Source organism: Eublepharis macularius, chromosome 10 (assembly GCF_028583425.1).
Source record: "Eublepharis macularius isolate TG4126 chromosome 10, MPM_Emac_v1.0, whole genome shotgun sequence".
NCBI classification, from domain to species: Eukaryota; Metazoa; Chordata; class Lepidosauria; order Squamata; family Eublepharidae; genus Eublepharis; species Eublepharis macularius.
In genome coordinates this window covers 50,707,044-50,726,335 of record NC_072799.1, presented here as the reverse complement: position 1 = coordinate 50,726,335, position 19,292 = coordinate 50,707,044, and the positions used below count along the sequence as shown (strand labels likewise).

Sequence of the window (19,292 nt, the reverse complement as noted above, 5' to 3'; positions counted from 1 at the left end):
AGTCTGGCCCTAGCAACGCGCTTTGCATCGACCGAAAAGCAAGAGACCGAACATGTGCGCGCTCGGCAGAAGCGCCTCGGCGGGGGCGGGATCGTCGTCCCGCTGGGGGCAGAGGGGGCGCCGGAGCACCCGGCCGCCGGAGGTTTTAGCGAGTCGGCGTGTGCCGGCTTGTCCCTGCTGCACCAGAGGGCTTCTGCTTTTTGGGGCTGCGCAGAGAGCTGTCAGTCAGGGAACGGCCCCAGCCCAGGGTGATGTCAGTGGATCAGCTGCTCTATAACAAAGCGGGGAGAGCCGAGGGTGGGGAGAAGAGCGGCGACAGAGGAGCTCGCCGGCGTGCGTGGCGGCTCCTCGCCAGCCTGCTCAGCGAGCTGTAGGGGGAGACCGCGGCAGTCAGCCGCCCGCTCGCCCCGGCTGGACGAGGCAAGTGCCGAGGCGCGGGCGCGCTCCCGGACAGGGTTAGCTGAGCAAGTTGACTCTGCCGCCGGCGCGCTGTGCTATGGACAGTGACGAGGAGACGCTGGAAGAGACCGTCGAGGGTAACTGCATCCTCGCTGGGCCTGGGCGAGGGAAGGCGGGCGTCCCCTCGGGGAGGGCAGGCAAGCCGAGGCGCCTTTCTGCGCCGGCTGTGGCTCCGCGGAAGCGCCCCTCCCCCACCGGGAGTTGTGGGGGTGGTAAACATGGTGCCTACTTTCCCGCCTCCTTTCTCTTTGGCGCCCACTGGGGCGTATGGGGAGGGCGGCCAAGCACCGCCCGGGGGAAGCCGCTCGGCGCGTGGCACGGCCTGGCCTGCCGTTTCAGAGAAAGCTCCAGCCCGCCTACCTCCCCAGTAAGCCGGACAGAAATAGTTGCCCCACCCCGAGGGAGGGTGGGGTTGCCTCGTCTCCTCCTGCATCTGTCGTTCCTCCCTCCCCGCTCGCTTCCCATCTCTTCCCTGTGCTGAGCTCTTGGGAGGATGGAGCGGAGAACACGTTTGACCGCCCTGAAGCGTCCAAGAACCTTAAGCTAAGTCCAAGTTAACTGAAGAGTAAGTTCCGTGGGCTTGCTGGGGCTTGCTTCCAGGTAAACGTGGTTGAGACAGTGATGCCAAAACAGCAAGCCTCAGAATGCATCTTTAAAATGTGTGTGTGTGTGTCTGACTTAGCTCAGGAGCAGAATAGTCAAGTTGTCAAAAACATTTTCAACAGCCATGACGGATGATGAAATAGTAAAGAGTCCAGTAGCACCTTTAAGACTAACCAACTTTACTGTAGCATAAGCTTTTGAGAATCACAGTTTTCTTCATCAGATGCATCTTAAAGGTGCTACTGGACTCTTTACTATTCTGGCTAACTCCTCTGGTTCTATGACGGATGATATGAAGCTTAATGAAAGTTGAGGCGTTCATGATGTTATCACTGCTTGATTTATTGAACTGGCCTTATGAAATGGGAAGATGTCTGATCAAAACTGCAAGCCTTGGAAAGCTTTAGTATTTTGCTTTCTTAATTTCCTGCTTTCTTTCTTTTTTGTTTGACAATATTAATGTGCCAGAAACACCTTTCTGTAACAGTGCAGATTTTAAGAAGGAAATAATGTTGATCTTGGCCCATGATTGCTATGGCTCAGTCTGTTTCATACAGAGGGATGATAATGTGTCTTAAGGACACATAGATCTCAACAGGCTTTGAGTGTTCAAGTGACCATTAAGGTTTCAAAGAGGTGAACTTCCAGTTGAGCTAAAAGAGGAGCAGGCAAGTGTGTCTCTGTAAAAACACAGTTCTGGTGATGGAAGAGACAGAGAAGCAGGGAGTGACTGCTTTGAGTTGGCTCCAGTGCCTTGGGTGCTCTCTCTCTCTCTCTCTCTCTCTCTCTCTCTCTCTCTCTCTCTCTCTCTCTCTCTCTCTCTCTCTCTCTGAAGATGGTGTGGGGTAGCAGATCTTCTGCCCCGTAGGCGTGCCTCTTTGCTTCCATCAGTGCTGCTGTTTATTTGTATTTGTATATTTACTCTCTCCTACAAAAGTAAGGACTGCCCCCCTGAAATATGTAATTTCTTTTGTGTATGTACTTTTAGATTTTGTACCCAGGATACAATGATGTATTTATCATGAAGTCCCTCAAATAGTTTCAGCTGAATTGATAGAATGGGTACAGTGACTATTATACATTGTTAGCATGAAATGTGTTTCATTCTGAGTTGTAAATTACTATCTGTAAAACAAATCTGACACTCTGTAATTTGGACATGAGAGCCACAACTTTCCCTCTTTTGTCCAATATGGATTATGACACTTCCGCTGCCGAGCTGACTTTGTTCCTGTTGTGGGTATATTTAAATGCTGCCTTCTGTTTGAAGGAGTAGCTCCTCATTTATTGTGTTCTAATCCTATTAATAGTTATGTGCAAGTCCCATTGACCCTGGCCTAAGCACAATTGTGGACAGGATAGCAGCTGTGCACAAGAGTTTTTCACATAGCATATCTGTGGAAACTGAACATGATGAGGGAAGGAAGATTCTACTTCTGCTCTAGTGTGCTGAATATCCATGAATATGCTATGTGAAAATAGTTATTGTGTCATGTAAAATATATTGGAATTTTGTAGCATTTGCAATGCTAAATTATTTTCTGTTGCAAATGCTACAAAATTATTTTCCAGCAGAATTATGGTGCACGGCTAATGATTAGATAATGGGACTGACAGACAACTGTTATATTATGTCAGTTAAAATAATTTTTCAAGCACTGAACAGATAAGTATAATACATAGTTTGTGTTTTGCTTGCTGTCTCTAAAATGTTAAAAATACTAGATGTGAGTATTTATCAGTAAAAAAAATGGTCCAGTATTTTTAAACATTACATTTATTAGAACAACAACAAAAACATCAACAGGTTTTAGACTGGTGTTGATTACAAAATTATAGTATTTAATTTTTAAAATAGTAATGTATTATTGTAACTTTTAAGAATTTTAGGTAAGATTTCTACAAAGAGTTACTGTTCGTTGGAAAGGTCTGCTATTTGGCTTTTATCTTGGTACACCAGGGTTAGTCTGCAGTTGCAGTTTTTAAAGTTGTAATTGAAAGAGAAATAAAGCTAAGAGACAGAGAGGGGGGGGGCTAGTGTCTGTTTTCTCCAGCACAACAGAGACATGGACACTCTTAGGCCTCTGGTGACTACTTGTGTTTCTGCTCTGCTTGGAGATGCCTACAGATGTAACAGGTGGTTAGTAAGAGAAAAGCTTTGCTTTGTTGCTGTGCTTTTCCTTTGCAGCATGCTAGAGGGCCCTTTCGAACAAACTCTAATAAAACAACAGAGGTGAACGTACACCTATAAGATACTGTTGTGGCTTTGTGGAATATATATAACAATATTTCACCATGATCAAATAATAAGCAGTCAATAAACCTGTGGACTAATAATATGTGATCAGTCAGTTGACTGTTGTGAACTTTTGGACATTTCTGAGAACTGTTATTATTGATAATAAGTATTTTATTTCTTTAATATTGGAGGCATGAGCCATGGTATAATTCAGGACTCCTTCACATTTCTGGAGTTCCTCATGACCCCATCCTCTGTGGACCTTATCAGTCAGCATTTCGAACTTGAGACCTAGGGTGTATTCCATTAGATGTGAAAAGGGCATTGGAAACACATACTGGGGAGATGGGTCACTTAGATGTAGGCCAATAAACTCTCTAAAATTGGCTCTGTCACTGGAGATTGGTACGTTTTGGTATGTTTGGGGCAGAGAGAGAACCCTCAGAAAGGCCCCAATACCTTACTATGTAACAGGGCTTTTTTCTGGGAAAAGAGGTGGTGGAACTCAGCGCCGGATCTAGGCGCGTGGGCACCTGGGGCATACCTTGCCTGGGTGCTCCACATGTGCGCATAGCGTGTGTGTGCTCCCGGTGCTGCATGATGATGTCACTTTCATGACATCATTACGCGGGGGCGGGAGGCATGCCTGCCTGCACGGCAAGCCAGCCGCTCCAGTGCCCGGCGAGCCGTGGAACTGGCGGTGGTGCTGGCATGCATTGGGGCGGCTGGCTGGCTTGCCATGTGAGCAGGACCTCCCAGCCTTGCACTCAGCCACCTGCGGGGCAAGCTAGCTGCCCCAGCGTACACCCTCGCTGCCGCCAGTTCCACGGCTCACCAGGTGCTGGGGTGGGCGGCTTGCCGCACGGCCGGCTGAGCGCAGGGCTAGGAGGCCGTCTGCATGGTTCGCGTGCCCCACTGCCCTGTGCCGCCTGCGTGGCAAGCCGGCAGCCCCAGCACATGGTGAGCTGCGGAGCTGGCAGCAGCGAGGGCGTGCGCTGGGGCAGCTAGCTTGCCATGCTGGTGGCTGACCGCAGGGCTGGGAGGTCCTGCACGTGCGGCAAGCCAGCCACCCCATCGGCGGGGCTGGCGAGGGTCTCTGAACCCTGTGCTCAGCCTCCCGGGTGGCTGGCAGCTGCGCCCGGCGCCCCCTCTTTGGCGGCACCAGCGGCAGGCTACCCCCTGCCCCCCCTCGTTCCGGCCCTGGTGGAACTCAGTGGGTTGCCAGTACAGGGGGCAACTCTTGGCGGGAGGTAGTACCCCTTTTACCACATGCATGTGCGCAAAGTGTGCGCATGCTCCCAGGACTGCACAGTGATGTCACTTTGGGTCAGCTGGAACAAGGGGGAAGTTTTTTAAAGTTTATGTCGCCCTCAGCGAAAATAGTCACATGGCTAGTTGCCCCACCCCTGCTCTTGAGACAGAGGAGAGTTTAGATTGCTCTCCGCACCGCTCCAGTGGCACGGAGGGCAATCTAATTCCCCTCTGTCTGGAGAGCAGGGGGCGGGGCCGCCAGCCATGTGACCATTTTCAAGAGGTGCTGGAACTCTGTTCCACTGTGTTCCTGCTGAAAGAAATGCCCTGCCATGTAATATTTTCTGTCTAGGGCAATGTTAATATAATGTATTGGGGGAATTTTACATGACATGACTAATGGCAGAGCTTATCCTAAATATGCTTGCTGGTGCAAAGGACTGCCCAGTTTTAAAAAAAAAATATTGGTGAACAAAAACAGAAAATGTTTTCTAACGTATGTTGTTGCTCATATTGGAAATCCATTATATTTATTTTTAGTTAGATGTTTGTATTCTGCTTTTCTCCCCAGTGGGGACACAAAGTGGCATATCCAAAGTGGTCCCTCTCAGTTTATCCTAACAACACCAACCTTGTGAGGTAGGTTAGGCTGAAAGAGTGACCGGCCCAAGGTCATCCAGTGAGCTTCCATGATGGAGTGGGGATTCAAACCTGGGTCTCCAGGATCCCATTCAGACACTCTTGATTGTTATATTGTGTTGGCTTTATACATATAATATGTATTAGCCTGGATAGGGGGTGCATGTGAATGGGAAGCAGAATTATTACAAGAGATGAAATGAAAACAGTAACAGTGACGGTTTGACTTGCCCATAGAAAGTACAGTTTATGTCTTGCACTTTACTGTTATTGGATTCAGGCAGAACTAAAAGGCTGATACCAAGCCCTTTAAAGGGTTTTTTTTTAACACACACACGCATTCGATCAGTCATTCGATTAGTCACAAATATTTTTAATGCCTGGGAACAAGACTAGCAGTGCCTACATAACAACAACGAGTTTTGAGAAACTGCGCTATTGAAAGCTGTTCCATCCCAAGCACACATTCACTGCTACCATAAGTTTCAGAACTTCCTTTTCTGATCTTTATTCTCACTGCCTCAGCTTGGCTAATACTATGCTATTTGCTAAGTGCTTACTTTTCTGTGTGAAAACTTTTTTTAAAACCAATACATTCTAAATGATTAAAATATCTTTTAAAAACTCACACAGATTTCTTTAAAATTGTCTCTGTCAGAATAAACTTTGATGCAGTTGACAGCTATTTTATACATTACATACATTCCAACATTTGGATGAGAAGTGATCTTGCAAATATTTTAAATACATTAATATTTCCTGTGTTGTTTTTTCTTGGTTTGATTTTATTATTTTTAGGAGCGCTTGATGATGACGGGCTGCCACATGGGTTTTGTACAGTCACATATTCATCCACAGACAGATTTGAAGGAAATTTTGTGCATGGAGAAAAGAATGGCCGTGGCAAGTTCTTCTTTTTTGATGGAAGGTAGGCATATTGTCATGGGTTTTTTATTTGGGGTAATTTGTGGTATATATGCCACAGTGCTTGGAAGTATAATCATTGACTTCTAGTTTCTTTTTCTCCGTGGCTATATGAAACAAAATTAATGTGAACAGTTTTGAAGTTTTATCAAAGGTGGATCACTGAAATTGGTTGTTTAATTCTGCTCCCGGTGTTCTGTAAATGGTTTAGTGCTTTACTGTCTTTGCTGTAATACATTTCACAATGGAATGCCTCTCATCTAAAACAAAAATGTTTAGTCCTTTGAAGAGAAAATAATAGATGTGATGAAGATAACTGATGGGATCTGTTCAGCAAATATAGAGCCTCCCCCTCCCCCCGCCAATCTGTAATAGCTGCCCCATTCCTTTCAGGGTAAAAGAAAGGAACAGTCATTTGCCATGTGCACATCACTACACATGTGAGGCTCCATGTTGGGGTGCAGAATACTTTATTAATGTTGTCTTGAAAAACTGGTAATCTGCATGAAGTAATACATATGACTCCTCTGTACGACTTAACTTCTTTTTGCTAGTACACTTGAAGGATATTATGTTGATGATGCTCTGCAAGGCCAGGGAGTGTACACTTATGAAGATGGAGGAGCCCTTCATGGCACTTACATGGATGGGGAACTGAATGGGTTGGCCCAGGAATACGATGCTGATGGACGACTGATATTTAAAGGGCAATACAAGGATAATATCCGGCATGGTATTTGTTGGATATACTATACAGTAAGTCAATATTTAAGTGCTTTCTTAGTGGGTCACTAATAAACATACTTATGTAATTCTCCTCCGAGTCTTCTGTAAATCAGGGTTGGGGACAGAATGACATCTGTTGCAGTGTAATAGCAAACTGTTCTGTATTGTCAGGAGAATATTGCAACAGCAGTCTTTCTATAAAGGCTGTTTGAGTCCAGGAGGCCATGATTGGCCTATCAGTGTTCTTACTCAACTGATAAAGAGATCACTTTTTATCATCAGCAAATGACACAGTAGAATAGGATAGATTTGCCTTGCACTGAACATTGCTTGTGTGGAAAGTACACTGTGTCATGGTAGCCATGCCTGTTAGATTTGGATTTCACGAGTGAGGGATCTTTCCTGAGCTTTATTTTTGTCTCTTTAGACAGAGGCTTGTCTTCTTCCTAAGTGTTTAGTGAATATCCTTCTTTAATAGTTCTAAATTTAAAGACAGTATAGCAGAGTTGCTTCTTGTTTTCACAAATGAATAGCTCTATTCAGGCCATTCAAGCTAGTGACACTTTGCCTAAATAAATAGTGAATAGGTTCTGTAATAACCATGTACGTGGTTCAGCCATCAATCCGCTGTAACAAAATGTTCCAAATTCTGAAGCTGGGAAAACAAATTATGCTTTAAACTTCTAAATTTTTTGCTGTCGTCCCAAAAGAACAATGATGAAGCTGACTTCTGTATTAAGCAGTGTAAAGAGACTGATTGTAAATATTGGTTGTTGGATTTATGGCTATTCCTTAAGAAATTAGGCCTGCAATCCTAAAAGCACTTCCTGGGAGTAAGCCTCATTAAATAAAATGGGATGTAATTCTGAGTAGAAATGTTTAGGATTGCTCTTTAATAATTTTCTTAGTATATAGGAATGCTTGAATCTTGTTGGAAAATATACTACAGATATTTTCCTAATGAAAATTATATGGCACCTTGGGATGATTGTTATTATGATGTTACCTCATCCTTACACAACAGAAATGGCACTAGAGGCATTTTTAAAATTCCAAAAATAGCTAACTATTTTATTTACTTTGGAGGGGAAAGGTCAAGTGAAATCAGGAGTTGAAAATTTCTGAGGTAATTCAACATATACAGAACATGCAGAGACTTCAGTTCTTATGCTCTTCACAGATACTTAAAGACATGTTTTGAAGCTTTGGTTCCCTTGTTTTTCCCCAAGTACTCTAGGATACTTTCTTTTAGTGTTCTCGTTCTCTTCTGTAGTTAAGAATGCTGGTGCCCCAAACCCTGTATCCTCACACCCCAGTGTTTTCCTTCAGTTTTTAACTGAATCTGAACTTCTCCACAGGCAGTTTTCAACCAACCTGCCTAAGGATCTCTTCACTCTCCAGAGCTACTTCCCTGTTTGACTGGATAGGGCAAATCTCCTCTCCTTAGAAGATCTCTCCCCTTTCGCTGGCCCGTTTGGGAGTCTGAACCTACTTCCCAAACCTCCTTGCCAACTTTCCCAGTTCTCCTGCCAGTGTTAAAACTACTCTCAGTTAGGACTCCCATCTCCCAGCTCTTCACAGTTGATTCCTCTCTGATAGGGCTGAAAAAAAAAGTCCTCTTTCCAACACATGCTACCCTTGGAGTAGCCTGCTACTCAAAGCTCTTTGATTCTGTGAGAGATTAACACTTAACAGTCCTGCAGCTGGGTGTGTACAGCACTTCCAGGCTTTGTAAAATCTGCAGTCCCTCACAGTTGTCATGGATGAAGTAGACATTGTAGAAAGAGAACATAACAAGGGTCTTGGCTTGTATGATTTTCATCTTTTTAGTGCACAAAGTTACACTCTTCTAAGTCCATTGCTGTCTATGAGCATAGAAGTGTATAACTATTCTTAGGATGATGCTGTAAATACAGCTCAAAGCTTTTATGCAAATTAATAATAATAACATTTGATTTATATACCACCCTTCAAGATAACTTAATGCCACACTCAGAGCGGTTTACAAAGTGTGTTATTATTATTATTTTTTTAAAATAGTAGAAAGATAATGTTTAACCTCCTTAATGTTCAGTATTTGGTGAAACTAAATTGTTTGATGTTTTTTGCTTTGTTTTAGTAGAAATTGTAGGATTTGACCAAGGCTTTTTATATTTTAAAAAAAGCAAAGTATAATGATGTGATGAGAGAGGGACAAGCTGAGGACCGACTGGCATCATGGGATGTAAGTAGGGCCTGGAAATGACTTCAGGGTCAAAGAAAATGAGCCTCTACTTGGCATCTGTGGAATCAAAATATTGTCACAATATTTTGATTATAGAAATGGTTAACTTTATAACTGACAGGATCATAGAACTGATTATAAGAGAACACACATTTCTCCCCAATTCATGAAATTCTTGTACCAACCTTATGGTTCTCTTTCAGGATGGTGGCAATCTGGTTGGAGAAGTTAATGAAGAAGGCGAGATGACTGGAGAGAAGATAGCCTATGTGTACCCTGATGGGAAGACGGCCTTTTATGGGCACTTCGTAGATGGTGAAATGTTAGAGGCAAAGTTGGCAACCCTTTTATCCATTGAAGAGGGAAAACCACAATTTGAAGTAATGCCAGGCAGTAAGTTCCCAATACAAATTTTTGACCCATTGCATCACATGATGTGTGTACATTATGTACAACACAGCCTTCGAGATGATAACTTCAAGTAAAAAAATGTTGCTATATCTAAAAAAAGAATTTGCAAGGAAACCTTTTTTAAAAAACAATGAATTGACAACATGGATAGATGCAATTTTTCCCATAGAACTAAAAAAGTATACACAGGGTTCAAAGGAAGTTTCACATTTAGGCACTGACCTGTTTCAGATTCAGCAGGGTTGTTGGTTCATGCCCCTAAGATCATGCCCTGGAACCATGCTTGTCTGGAATGAATGATTGCTGCTGTAAAGCATGGAGATTTAGAACTACTTCAGTTTTCCACTTTGTATTTGCCCTGCCTTGGATAGCCCAAGCTAGCCCAGCCTCATCAGATCTTGGAAGCTAAGCAAGGTTGGCTGTGGTTAGTAATTGGATGGGAGAGCAAGGTAGTCTAAGGTTGCTATGCAGTGGCAGGCAATGGCAAGCCACCACTGTTCATCTCTTTCTTTGAAAAGTCTGCAGCATTACTATAAGTGTACTAAGACTTGACAGCAAAAGTACCAGATTAACCTGGGTACAAAATACACTCTCCTTGTGCAGAGTTGACATGTATGGTTCATTTACCACTTTTGTCAAAATAAAGGAAATGAGTACAAATGCAAATTGCTGCTTCTATAGACACACATTCATCATTCAGAACATTTATACTTTGCACTTTGCTTATACATACCGAAGCATAAAATATAAAATGAGAACAGCAGCATACGAGTCCAGTGGCACCTTAGAGACTAACAGGATTTTCAGGGTGTAAGCTTTTGAGAAGCTCCCTTCATCAAATCTCTGACTCTTGAAAGCTCACACCTTGGTGATCTTGTTGATCTCTGAAGTGCCACTGGATTCAAATCCTGTTCTTCTACTGTACACCAACACCACTACCCATCTAAAACTATAAAATGAGAACTAGCCCTTGTGGGGGTAGTTTCTTAAGAATTTTTTCTGCACATTTCCTTTTTAAGCTTTGTTAACGATAAAGTCTATCTATGGATAAGATACACAGTGAGTACCACTATTTCTGTCAATGTTGTCTCTGCAAGATAGAAGCTAATCTGGATCAAGAACACACAGTAGCAGGGCTTTTTTTCAGTGAGAACACAGTGGAACTAGTTCCGGCACCTCTTGTGTCCAGTGGCCCCATCCCCCCAATCTCCAGACAGAGGTCAGTTCCCCTGGAGGAAATGGCCGTTTTGTAAGGGGGCCCGTGTGTTCCTCCTTTATTTCCCTCTTGAGAGTTCCACCACCTCTTTTCCCAGAAAAAAAGCCCTGCATAGTAGTATTTCTCAAACAACTTCAACTCTGTCCAGCCTTGTAAACTTGTTCTGCTGTCTGGGCTCTGCTTAATCCTGTGCTATCATTTTGCTTGGCAGGTGAATATGTAGCTATTTTGTTATACTGCTCTTGATGAATCCTCCTGACACATGTTCTCCTACCTGCAGTCTTTATTTATTTAGAACATTTTTTTTAAATATCTAACATAAAAAAACTACAGAAGACTACAAAAGTATAAAGGGGAGGGGGGAAAAAAAGGGGAAGGGAGAACTGGGAAAAGGGAAAATCAACATACAAACAACAAACACTACACTACATGTCTTGTATTCCCTTCATACTGCAATTTTTCTTAAAAGTTAACTTTCTAATATGCTATCAGATTGGTAGGTCTTATACAATACAGATTATATTCAGGATCAGGACTTCTTCCCCACCCCCTTGCGTCTCGGTCTCAATTCTCTCTGTGCAGCTGGAGCAGCTGCGCCCGCTCTTTCCTCCCCCCCACTTTCCCCTTCAGACTTCGAACTTTCTTCCTGCTGAAACTCCTGATGGTTGAACAAAAAGTCTGTCAGCTGCACGTCCGATGTAATCTTGTAAGTTTGATCTTTATATCTGAACCAGACGCCTTCTGGAAACAGCCACTTATATTTTATATCACATTTCCTCAAGAAAGCTGCAAGTCCTTTATACTTGAATCTTCTTTTACGAGCCAAAAATGGAACATCCTTCAATATTTTAACCTTATTGCCCAAATAATCCAAGTCCACATTATACGAATTGTCTAAGATGGTGTCCCGAGTCTTCTTAGATGAAAAGTCAATAATAATCTCGCGAGGCAGCTGCCGCTTCATTGCATACTTTGAAGATGTCCGCTGGACTTCCAAAATATCATTTTTTATCTCTTCTTTAGTTGCCTTTGCGAATGGCGCCAAAAGTCCAGACACCAAATCTTTTAAATTTTCACTTTGCTCTTCTTTTACATTTTGAAGACGCAATACCGTTTGGGCACAGTCCACTTGTAATCCTATTATTTGATTCTCCAAAAGCTTCACTTCCTTACTTGTTGCTTTCATGAGTACTGCGTTCTCGTGCGCAGACTGCTCTGCTCTGGTCGCTGTTTCTTTAATGGCTTTCACCTCGCTCTCCACTGAATCAACCTTTTGCCCCATTTCATTCAGTTTCGCTACAAAGGGCTGCACAGCATCGAAAACTGCTCGTCTCACCAACTCTTCCAAAGTTTCCCCCTTCCCCTGTAACGTCGCCATCACCGATTTACTCATTGCTGGGCTCTGCTTTCTCGTCGCCATCTTAGGGTGGGGGGCGCCAACTAAGTTCCGAAACTCGGTGCAGGGGAAGAAGTCTGCGCCTTTTTAGCTTCAATTCCCACCGATCCTTCGCATACGCTTAAAAATCAGAAAGGATTCGCTTACTTACATGTCTTCACCTTAAATCTGCTTATTGCCGTTCTCCATGGCCCGGCAGCACACGCGGTGCTGCGCAAGTCTGCCGGCCTCCGTTGGAGCAAGCGGGCAATTTACTCCCTGCATTACTTCCAGAGGGTTCTTCCCGCAGCGCCCCGGATCCAGGCTCCCTCACTGGGAGTCCTGGAGGTTAACCCTCGCGGGTCAACCGCCCAGTCAGGCTGCTCAGACAGTTCCCCCCGGACCTGCGGAGAGGAACGTCCGACATGGCCGGGAAAACGAAACCGAATCATTTATTTAGAACATTTGCATGCCCTCTCTTTAGACCCACCCAAGGCAGTTCCACACCTAAAACAATAAAACAAAATCAAGCAAGGAATTAACATAACTCAATAAACACAAATCATGGCAATAAAAAAATCAATAAAATAGCCATCAATAAAATATGTAATTAAGAACAAGTCAGTAAAAACAAGCGTTGGGGTGTTATTGCACATAATCAAGTAGACCAATCTAAAATGAAATTGACAAAACAGTCCTCAAGATAGGAACAGACCAAAAAAAAATCTTTAAAAGATAGAGCTCATAGTTAAAATCCTGGGTGAATAGGAATGTTTTGGCCTGACACCTAAAGGAGCGGAAAGTAAGAGCCAAGCAAGCCTTGGTGTATGTGTGTGGGTGTTCCAAAGGCGATATGTCTTCAAAGCTCTGTCGCTGATCACTCCTCTTTAACTCTGCAAGCAGGGACACAGAAAGCAGGGCTTGAGAAGAGTATCAGGACAGTACGGGAGGAGGTGGTCCTTCAAGTACTTGGCCCCAAGTCATTTATTGCTTTGCACTGAATAGAGAACTGGAGGGAAGAAAAGAAAGCTAGGTCCTGTGGGGGAGAGAGAGCAGCTTGCTTTGTAGTTGCAGTGGTTATGGATTGCTCCTAGAATCTCACTGCTCAAACTCTTCCTGCAGCTATTTTGGTGATTCTTCCCACTGTTTGAGAAACTAAGGCATACGTTAAGAGAATTCAAGATTTCATAGAAAAATGGTTATTGGTTCAAAGCTGGTGAAACAAAACATGCAAGATAGCTTACTTTGAAAATAGAATATAACTACATTCTGTAAAAGGCTGATAGTATTCATACTACAGCCCTTTTTAAAAATTTGGTTTCCAATGAAAACATTTCCTATTTATCTTCAAATATCTAGCTTCCTTACCTGCTTTCTTCTGCATGTATTTTTTCTTGAAGAAAAGCACCAAAGGGCTTATTTAAAGGGAGGGTGTATAAATTTCATACAACCACCTTATTTTACTATTAAAAACTTCAAGAAATGGAAACTAAAACAATTAAAAAAACCTTTTGGCTTGAAATTCAATTTCTAGCTTTTTGTTTTTGTTTTTCATTACTGAACCAAGACAACAAAACTTCAGAAATTATTAGCAGCTTCACTGCTCCCATCTTAAATGTTTCCAGAGAATCTGTATCCCTGATTCCCATTAACTTTAGTGATATTTAAGCACTTGTTACTGTTGTCAGTTGAATAAAGACCTGACTGGTCAGTGATGGAGAAGGCAAGAGGTAGTGAGCATGTAACATTTCTGTGCAAAACTGACCTGTTATGTTCTAAATAAGTTAAGAATTGGGCTGGAACCTATACTTTGATTCCTCTTGGTCTTCCCCTGTGGAGGGCACATTCCTCAGGCTCATGCAAGATCAGTGTCTTTCAGTGAACTATGAAGTGCCTAGTAACAGAGGAACAGGCTATACAGCAGAGGGAAACTGCAATGTACAAAAGAACATTAGCAGAAACAAGATACAGGATCCAAGTCATTATTTCTAGTTTGGGTAAACTTAAACTAATCCTGATAACAAAATATGTCTGGCCACTGTTTCCAGTTGGAGAAAGACATGAAAAGGTAGAATAGTTGGATGCAAGTTTAGTTAGTTATTAAAATAGCACTAACAATATTTTATCTTGCTTTTTTACAAATAAAATTTCCTTGTGGTTGTACTGAATGTGTAACCCTTTTATAAGAAAAATGACTGAATGTTAATATTACCTATTAATTCCTGTACTGATTTTGTTTTTAGGCCCAGTATACAGTTTTGATAAATCATCTTCAACCTGCATTTCTACAAATGCTCTTCTTCCTGACCCTTATGAATCAGAGAGGTAGAATCACATTTTTATTTAAATGAAATTTTCACCTTGCTTAAATATTTTCAAGAAACTTTGGAAGTTCTGCTTGCCTGTTAGCTCACCATCTCACAACTTTTTATTCCTTGAATGGTGAACAAGGTTGCTTGTGAAATTGCTTGTCAGATTTGCCTTTCCGTTTGAAAGAGGTCTTGCATGAGCTCAGTTGAACTGAAATGTTTTCCTTAAAACATGACTTGACATGAAAGATGTGTGATTGTATCATACAACCTATTCCTCTGGAAGACAGTTTTAAAGAACTTTTAAATACAGAAGGACTTAACAGAAAAATTGAGCATCAGTTTAGACATTGTGAACAAACAAGACGTTTGTGACAGACATGTAATTCATTCATTGCTGGACTCGCATATTACTTCTAATCCTTTTCCCCTTATTGAAGAGTTAAGATGAAAGTCTTCAGGAAATTCCAGTTAATTGTGACCTCCAAATGTAGATGACTTAACTCACTGTTACCCATTTCTATCCCAGTAACAGGAAATCTTAACTGAGATTAAACTGAAGTTAAATATCCCAGTAATGGAGGTAGAAACTAACCTCAGGAAAGGTACACCCATGAGAGCCAGTGTGGTATAGTAGTTAGTGCAGGGGTCTCCAACCTGTTTGAGCCTGCAGGCAGATTTGGAATTCTGACATAATGTGGTGGGTGCAGCCACGAAATGGCTGCTGCAAGAGGTGGAGCCAACAACAAAACTGCTTCTACAGCTTACCTTCAGTCACACAGTGAAGATCCTTGTGCTGTGGAAGCAGCTTCTGCCAAAACAGTGTTTTTAAAAATTTGCACAGCCAATCAAATCCCCAGTGGCCAATCAGAAGCCATGCTTGGTAGAAGCCCCATCTGGCCCCATTCACTTTCTAAAAATACTTGGCGGGCCCAGGAAAAGTGTCAGCAGGCACAGTGGTTGAGACACTTGTCAAACTAGGATCTGGGATACCCCGGTTCAAATCCCCATTCTTCCATGGAAGCTCACTGGGTGACCTTGAACCAGGTATACACTCACAGCCTAATCTACCTTACAGGGTTGTTGTGAAGATAAAATCGAGGAGAGGGGAATGGTGTAGGCCACTTTGGGTCTTCACTGGGAAGAAAGGTGAGGTAAAAATGAAGTTAAATAAATATTTGGATGTCACAAGTAACTGGAATTAGTCTTGGCTTGCCATGTAAAGAGAGAAGGAAGAAGCTCAACAATTTAATCAGGTTTGTGCCTGTGACTGATAATGAGTCTCATGGGCTTCAAAGAAAGTGTACATCCACCAACCAATATGCACAGTCAAGAAACCAAAGCATTCATGCACAGAATTCAGAGAATGCTACACATTTCCATTAACACAAAAATGTCAGTCACATTTAACATTGGCACTGACATATTTTTTTTGCTTCAATTTTTTCCCCCTTTCTGGCTTAAGTAGTCCCTGTGATTAATCAGTGGTGTGAAGCACTTTTCTGCATGTATATATATAAATTACACCCTGGAGAGACTGGTGAATGAAATGTTGTTTTTGTACAGAGCCGCAATTGACTGGTACTTAACTGTGCTACATCTTAATTTAGAGCCATTTAATCTTATTTTGAAATCTTTTAAATATATGCTTGCTCTGACATTTAGGTTTCCCTTTTTTCTATGCCATTTTGGAATATAATGTAAAATTATATTGGGTTGGATCTGAAATTTCCCACCAACTAAGTAAGGATCCTTCAATTTGTGGGAGATTCCTCCCTTAGAAGAAGGGAACCTAGGATCTAGCCTGTTATAATGCAGAAAATTGCCAATGAGTCCTCAATATAGTCCCAACATTTTTTTTTTTTTGCTGGTAGATTCTCAGCTGTACACCAAGTAATATAATCTTTGGTAGAAACATGAATGTATCTACAGGATATAAACATTATTTGACTTTTCCCCTTTTTGTTAGGGTATATGTGGATGCATCTCTCATTTCAAGTGCTGGAGAAGGGTTATTTACTAAAATAGCAGCTGAAGCTGGTACAGTTATGTCCTTTTACAATGGAATACGAATTACACACCAGGAGGTAAAGTATACAACTTTACTGCTGTTTATAACGCACTTTGTCATAAAACCTCTCTTGCTGATTGTTAACTGTGTAATACTTAGGGTATACTTCAGATATTTCAGTAAGTACAAGTCTTTAATTTATATTTAGGGATTTTGTAAAATGAGTGATACAGAACACCATAGCCATTGAGGGAAGACGTCTTCTGATTGCTACATATACAGTTTTTTATTTCATTCTTTGCCTGTGGCATCAAGGTAAAAGAAGCAAAAGAGCTTAATCATAGAAAGAGAAAACTACATTTTGACAGATAAAACATCTATATCACTTTATTTACTTTACAGTACTTACTCAAAATGTTTTTTATTGTATGCCATCTATTTTTAGAACAGGCTGTCAGGTGTTGTTTGCTTTTCAGTTTCTTTATAGAAGGATGCCAGTGTGGTGTAAATGTTAGAGTGTAGGACTAGAATCTGGAAGAAACAGATTGGAACCCCCGCTCTACCATGGAAGCTCACTGAGTGACCTTGGGCCAGTCACACACTGAGTCCTGGGAAAATATTAAGAATGAATTTGTGTACTCTAATGCTACCAATCCAATTTGGCAGGTATGCCAGCAATCAGTTGAGTGGTGCAGTAGGAGAAGAAAGAAGTGTGGGAAGACTTGGCTATGGACAGAAATACTAAAGTGAAATTGTCGTCTTTTGGGTTTGACTTCTGACACACTTGCCATAAAGGCTGTATTCCTGAAAACATGCAATAAAAGACTACAAGTCTTTAATTTGATGAAATATAAACAAAGGTAACAGTGCAGTACTATTATTTTGCTTTGAAAATTAGGTGGACAACAGGGACTGGGCTTTGAATGGAAATACAATATCGCTCGATGATGAAACAGTCATAGATGTACCAGAGCCCTACAACCATGCAGCCAAATACTGTGCCTCTTTAGGGCATAAGGCAAACCACTCTTTTACACCTAACTGTCATTATGAATCGTAAGTATTAAAGTTGCATTGAATATCTGGTACTGCTTTGGAATGTCAGAATCTTACATAGTAATCCAGTACCTTGTGATAGCAGATCTGATCTAAGGACCAAACTCAGGCCAAGAGAAATTCCTGCCATGTACAATTGGGATCAAAGAAGAAGACATCCTTAGAAAGGGCCAGTATCCAGGGTGTCCTCAAGAACCCCAGGGCTAGTCTAAATTGTTTCTGTGATGAACTGCACTTGAAAGCAGGTTTCCTAAGTGCAGCAGTCAGACAGCTGGGAAAGAGTTCACTCTTTCTTGGACTAGAGAGCTTGAGGGACAGGCTGCTCCTTCCTCTCTGATTGGTCAGTTAGAACCCAGCTGAAGGGCTGACAGTTGGTTTCTGACTGGATTGCTCATAGAGAGTTTGTGAGTGAGTCTGATAGGGAAAGTCAGATAGGTTCCCCTCTGGAGTGAGGGAAGAGAAATCTTTTGCCTTAGCTGTAATATCACTGTCCTGAAGAAGAATTTTATTTAAGAATTCTTAGTTTAACTGTCAGCATAAGCTGAAATCCACTTGACACAGACACCTTAGGAGTGTGTTTTGGCACTCCCTTTCAAGCCAAAAGAGAAAAGGTTATATCTTCTTAGGAAAAGAAGATTAATTCCTGCCCAGTTTCTAAAGGAGGGTTGGCTCTGTGGAGGATCCCAGGTCTGTTGTGAAGAGAAAACAGTTTAAAGCTAACTCCAGAAAACCTGAGTTGTCATAGGAAACTCTGTGAAGAAATATTGTTACTTTTACTAAAGAATTAAGTAAAACACCTCTTACTGCTAAGAACTAAGAATATAAGAAACTAAGCTTCGCCAAAACCATTTTGCCTGTTACTCAAAGTGTATTCTGTACTACCAGCAAAATTTACCCTCAGCACTTTCATTCCCTGACTACACTTATTCAATCTCTGCCTGTTAAATAAAGTTGTTACTTTCTTTTTGAATGTTATACAGTTTCCAATGCCATTTCCCACATAAAGGAAGAGGGCTCCTGCTTCTCCCTATTAAGTTCCTGGGCAGGGCTAAAAAGCCAAAATTATATCTGATTGTCAGAGTGGGACAGACTTTCAAACCACAAAATATTAACATGCTACTTGGGGCTGCTCAGCCAAAGCAGGCAGAGTGAATTTTGGTGAGAAAATCTGCCTCACAGTGGGGGAATGAAGGTGTGTCCATCATAGTTTCTTTGTCTCAAAAGGTGTTTCTTGTAGTATCACAGACTATAATCAAAGCTGGAAATTCAAGAGCCAGTGGTGTAGTGGTTATGAGCGGCAGGGCTCTAACTGGAAAACCGGCTTTGATTCCCCACTCCTCCGCTTGAAGCCAGCTGGTGACTTTGGGTCAGTCACAGCTCTCTCCAAGCTCTCTCAGCCCCACCCACCTCACAATGTGATTGTCATGAGGATAATAATAATACACTATGTAAACCACTCTGAGTGTGCATTGTTGTCTTAAAGGGTGGTATATAAATTGAATGTTATTAATGTTATAAGACTTGGTGATACAATATAAGCATGTACCCACAGTGGTAAGCTGCAGTACTGCAGTCCAAGCTCTGCTCATGACCTGAGTTTGATCCTGGCAGAAGCAGGGTTCAGGTAGCCAGCTCAAGGTTGACTCAGCCTTCCATCCTTCTGAGGTTGGTACAATGAGTACCCAGTTTCCTGGGGTTAAAGTGTAGATGACTGGGGAATGCAATGGCAAACCACCCTGTAAAAAGTCTGCCAAGAAAACGTCATGATGCGACATCCCCCCATGGGTCAGTAATGACTCAGAGCTTGCACAGGGGACTACCTTTACCTTTTTTACTTTATATTATGTTT

General features: G+C 42.1%; 1 protein-coding gene across 1 annotated transcript in view; it reads left to right on the top strand.

The window, feature by feature from the left end:
* The first annotated feature begins 319 nt into the window (after positions 1–319).
* The window catches only part of SETD7 (SET domain containing 7, histone lysine methyltransferase), a 28,586-nt gene continuing 9,613 nt past the window's right edge, over positions 320–19,292 (top strand). The window contains exons 1-7 of the mRNA XM_054989882.1: positions 320–536; positions 5,990–6,119; positions 6,670–6,871; positions 9,269–9,458; positions 14,311–14,392; positions 16,346–16,463; positions 17,286–17,443. Of these exons, the coding sequence (XP_054845857.1) occupies positions 497–536; positions 5,990–6,119; positions 6,670–6,871; positions 9,269–9,458; positions 14,311–14,392; positions 16,346–16,463; positions 17,286–17,443 (920 nt within the window). The 5' untranslated portion in view covers positions 320–496. The remainder of the gene's footprint in view (positions 537–5,989; positions 6,120–6,669; positions 6,872–9,268; positions 9,459–14,310; positions 14,393–16,345; positions 16,464–17,285; positions 17,444–19,292) is intronic.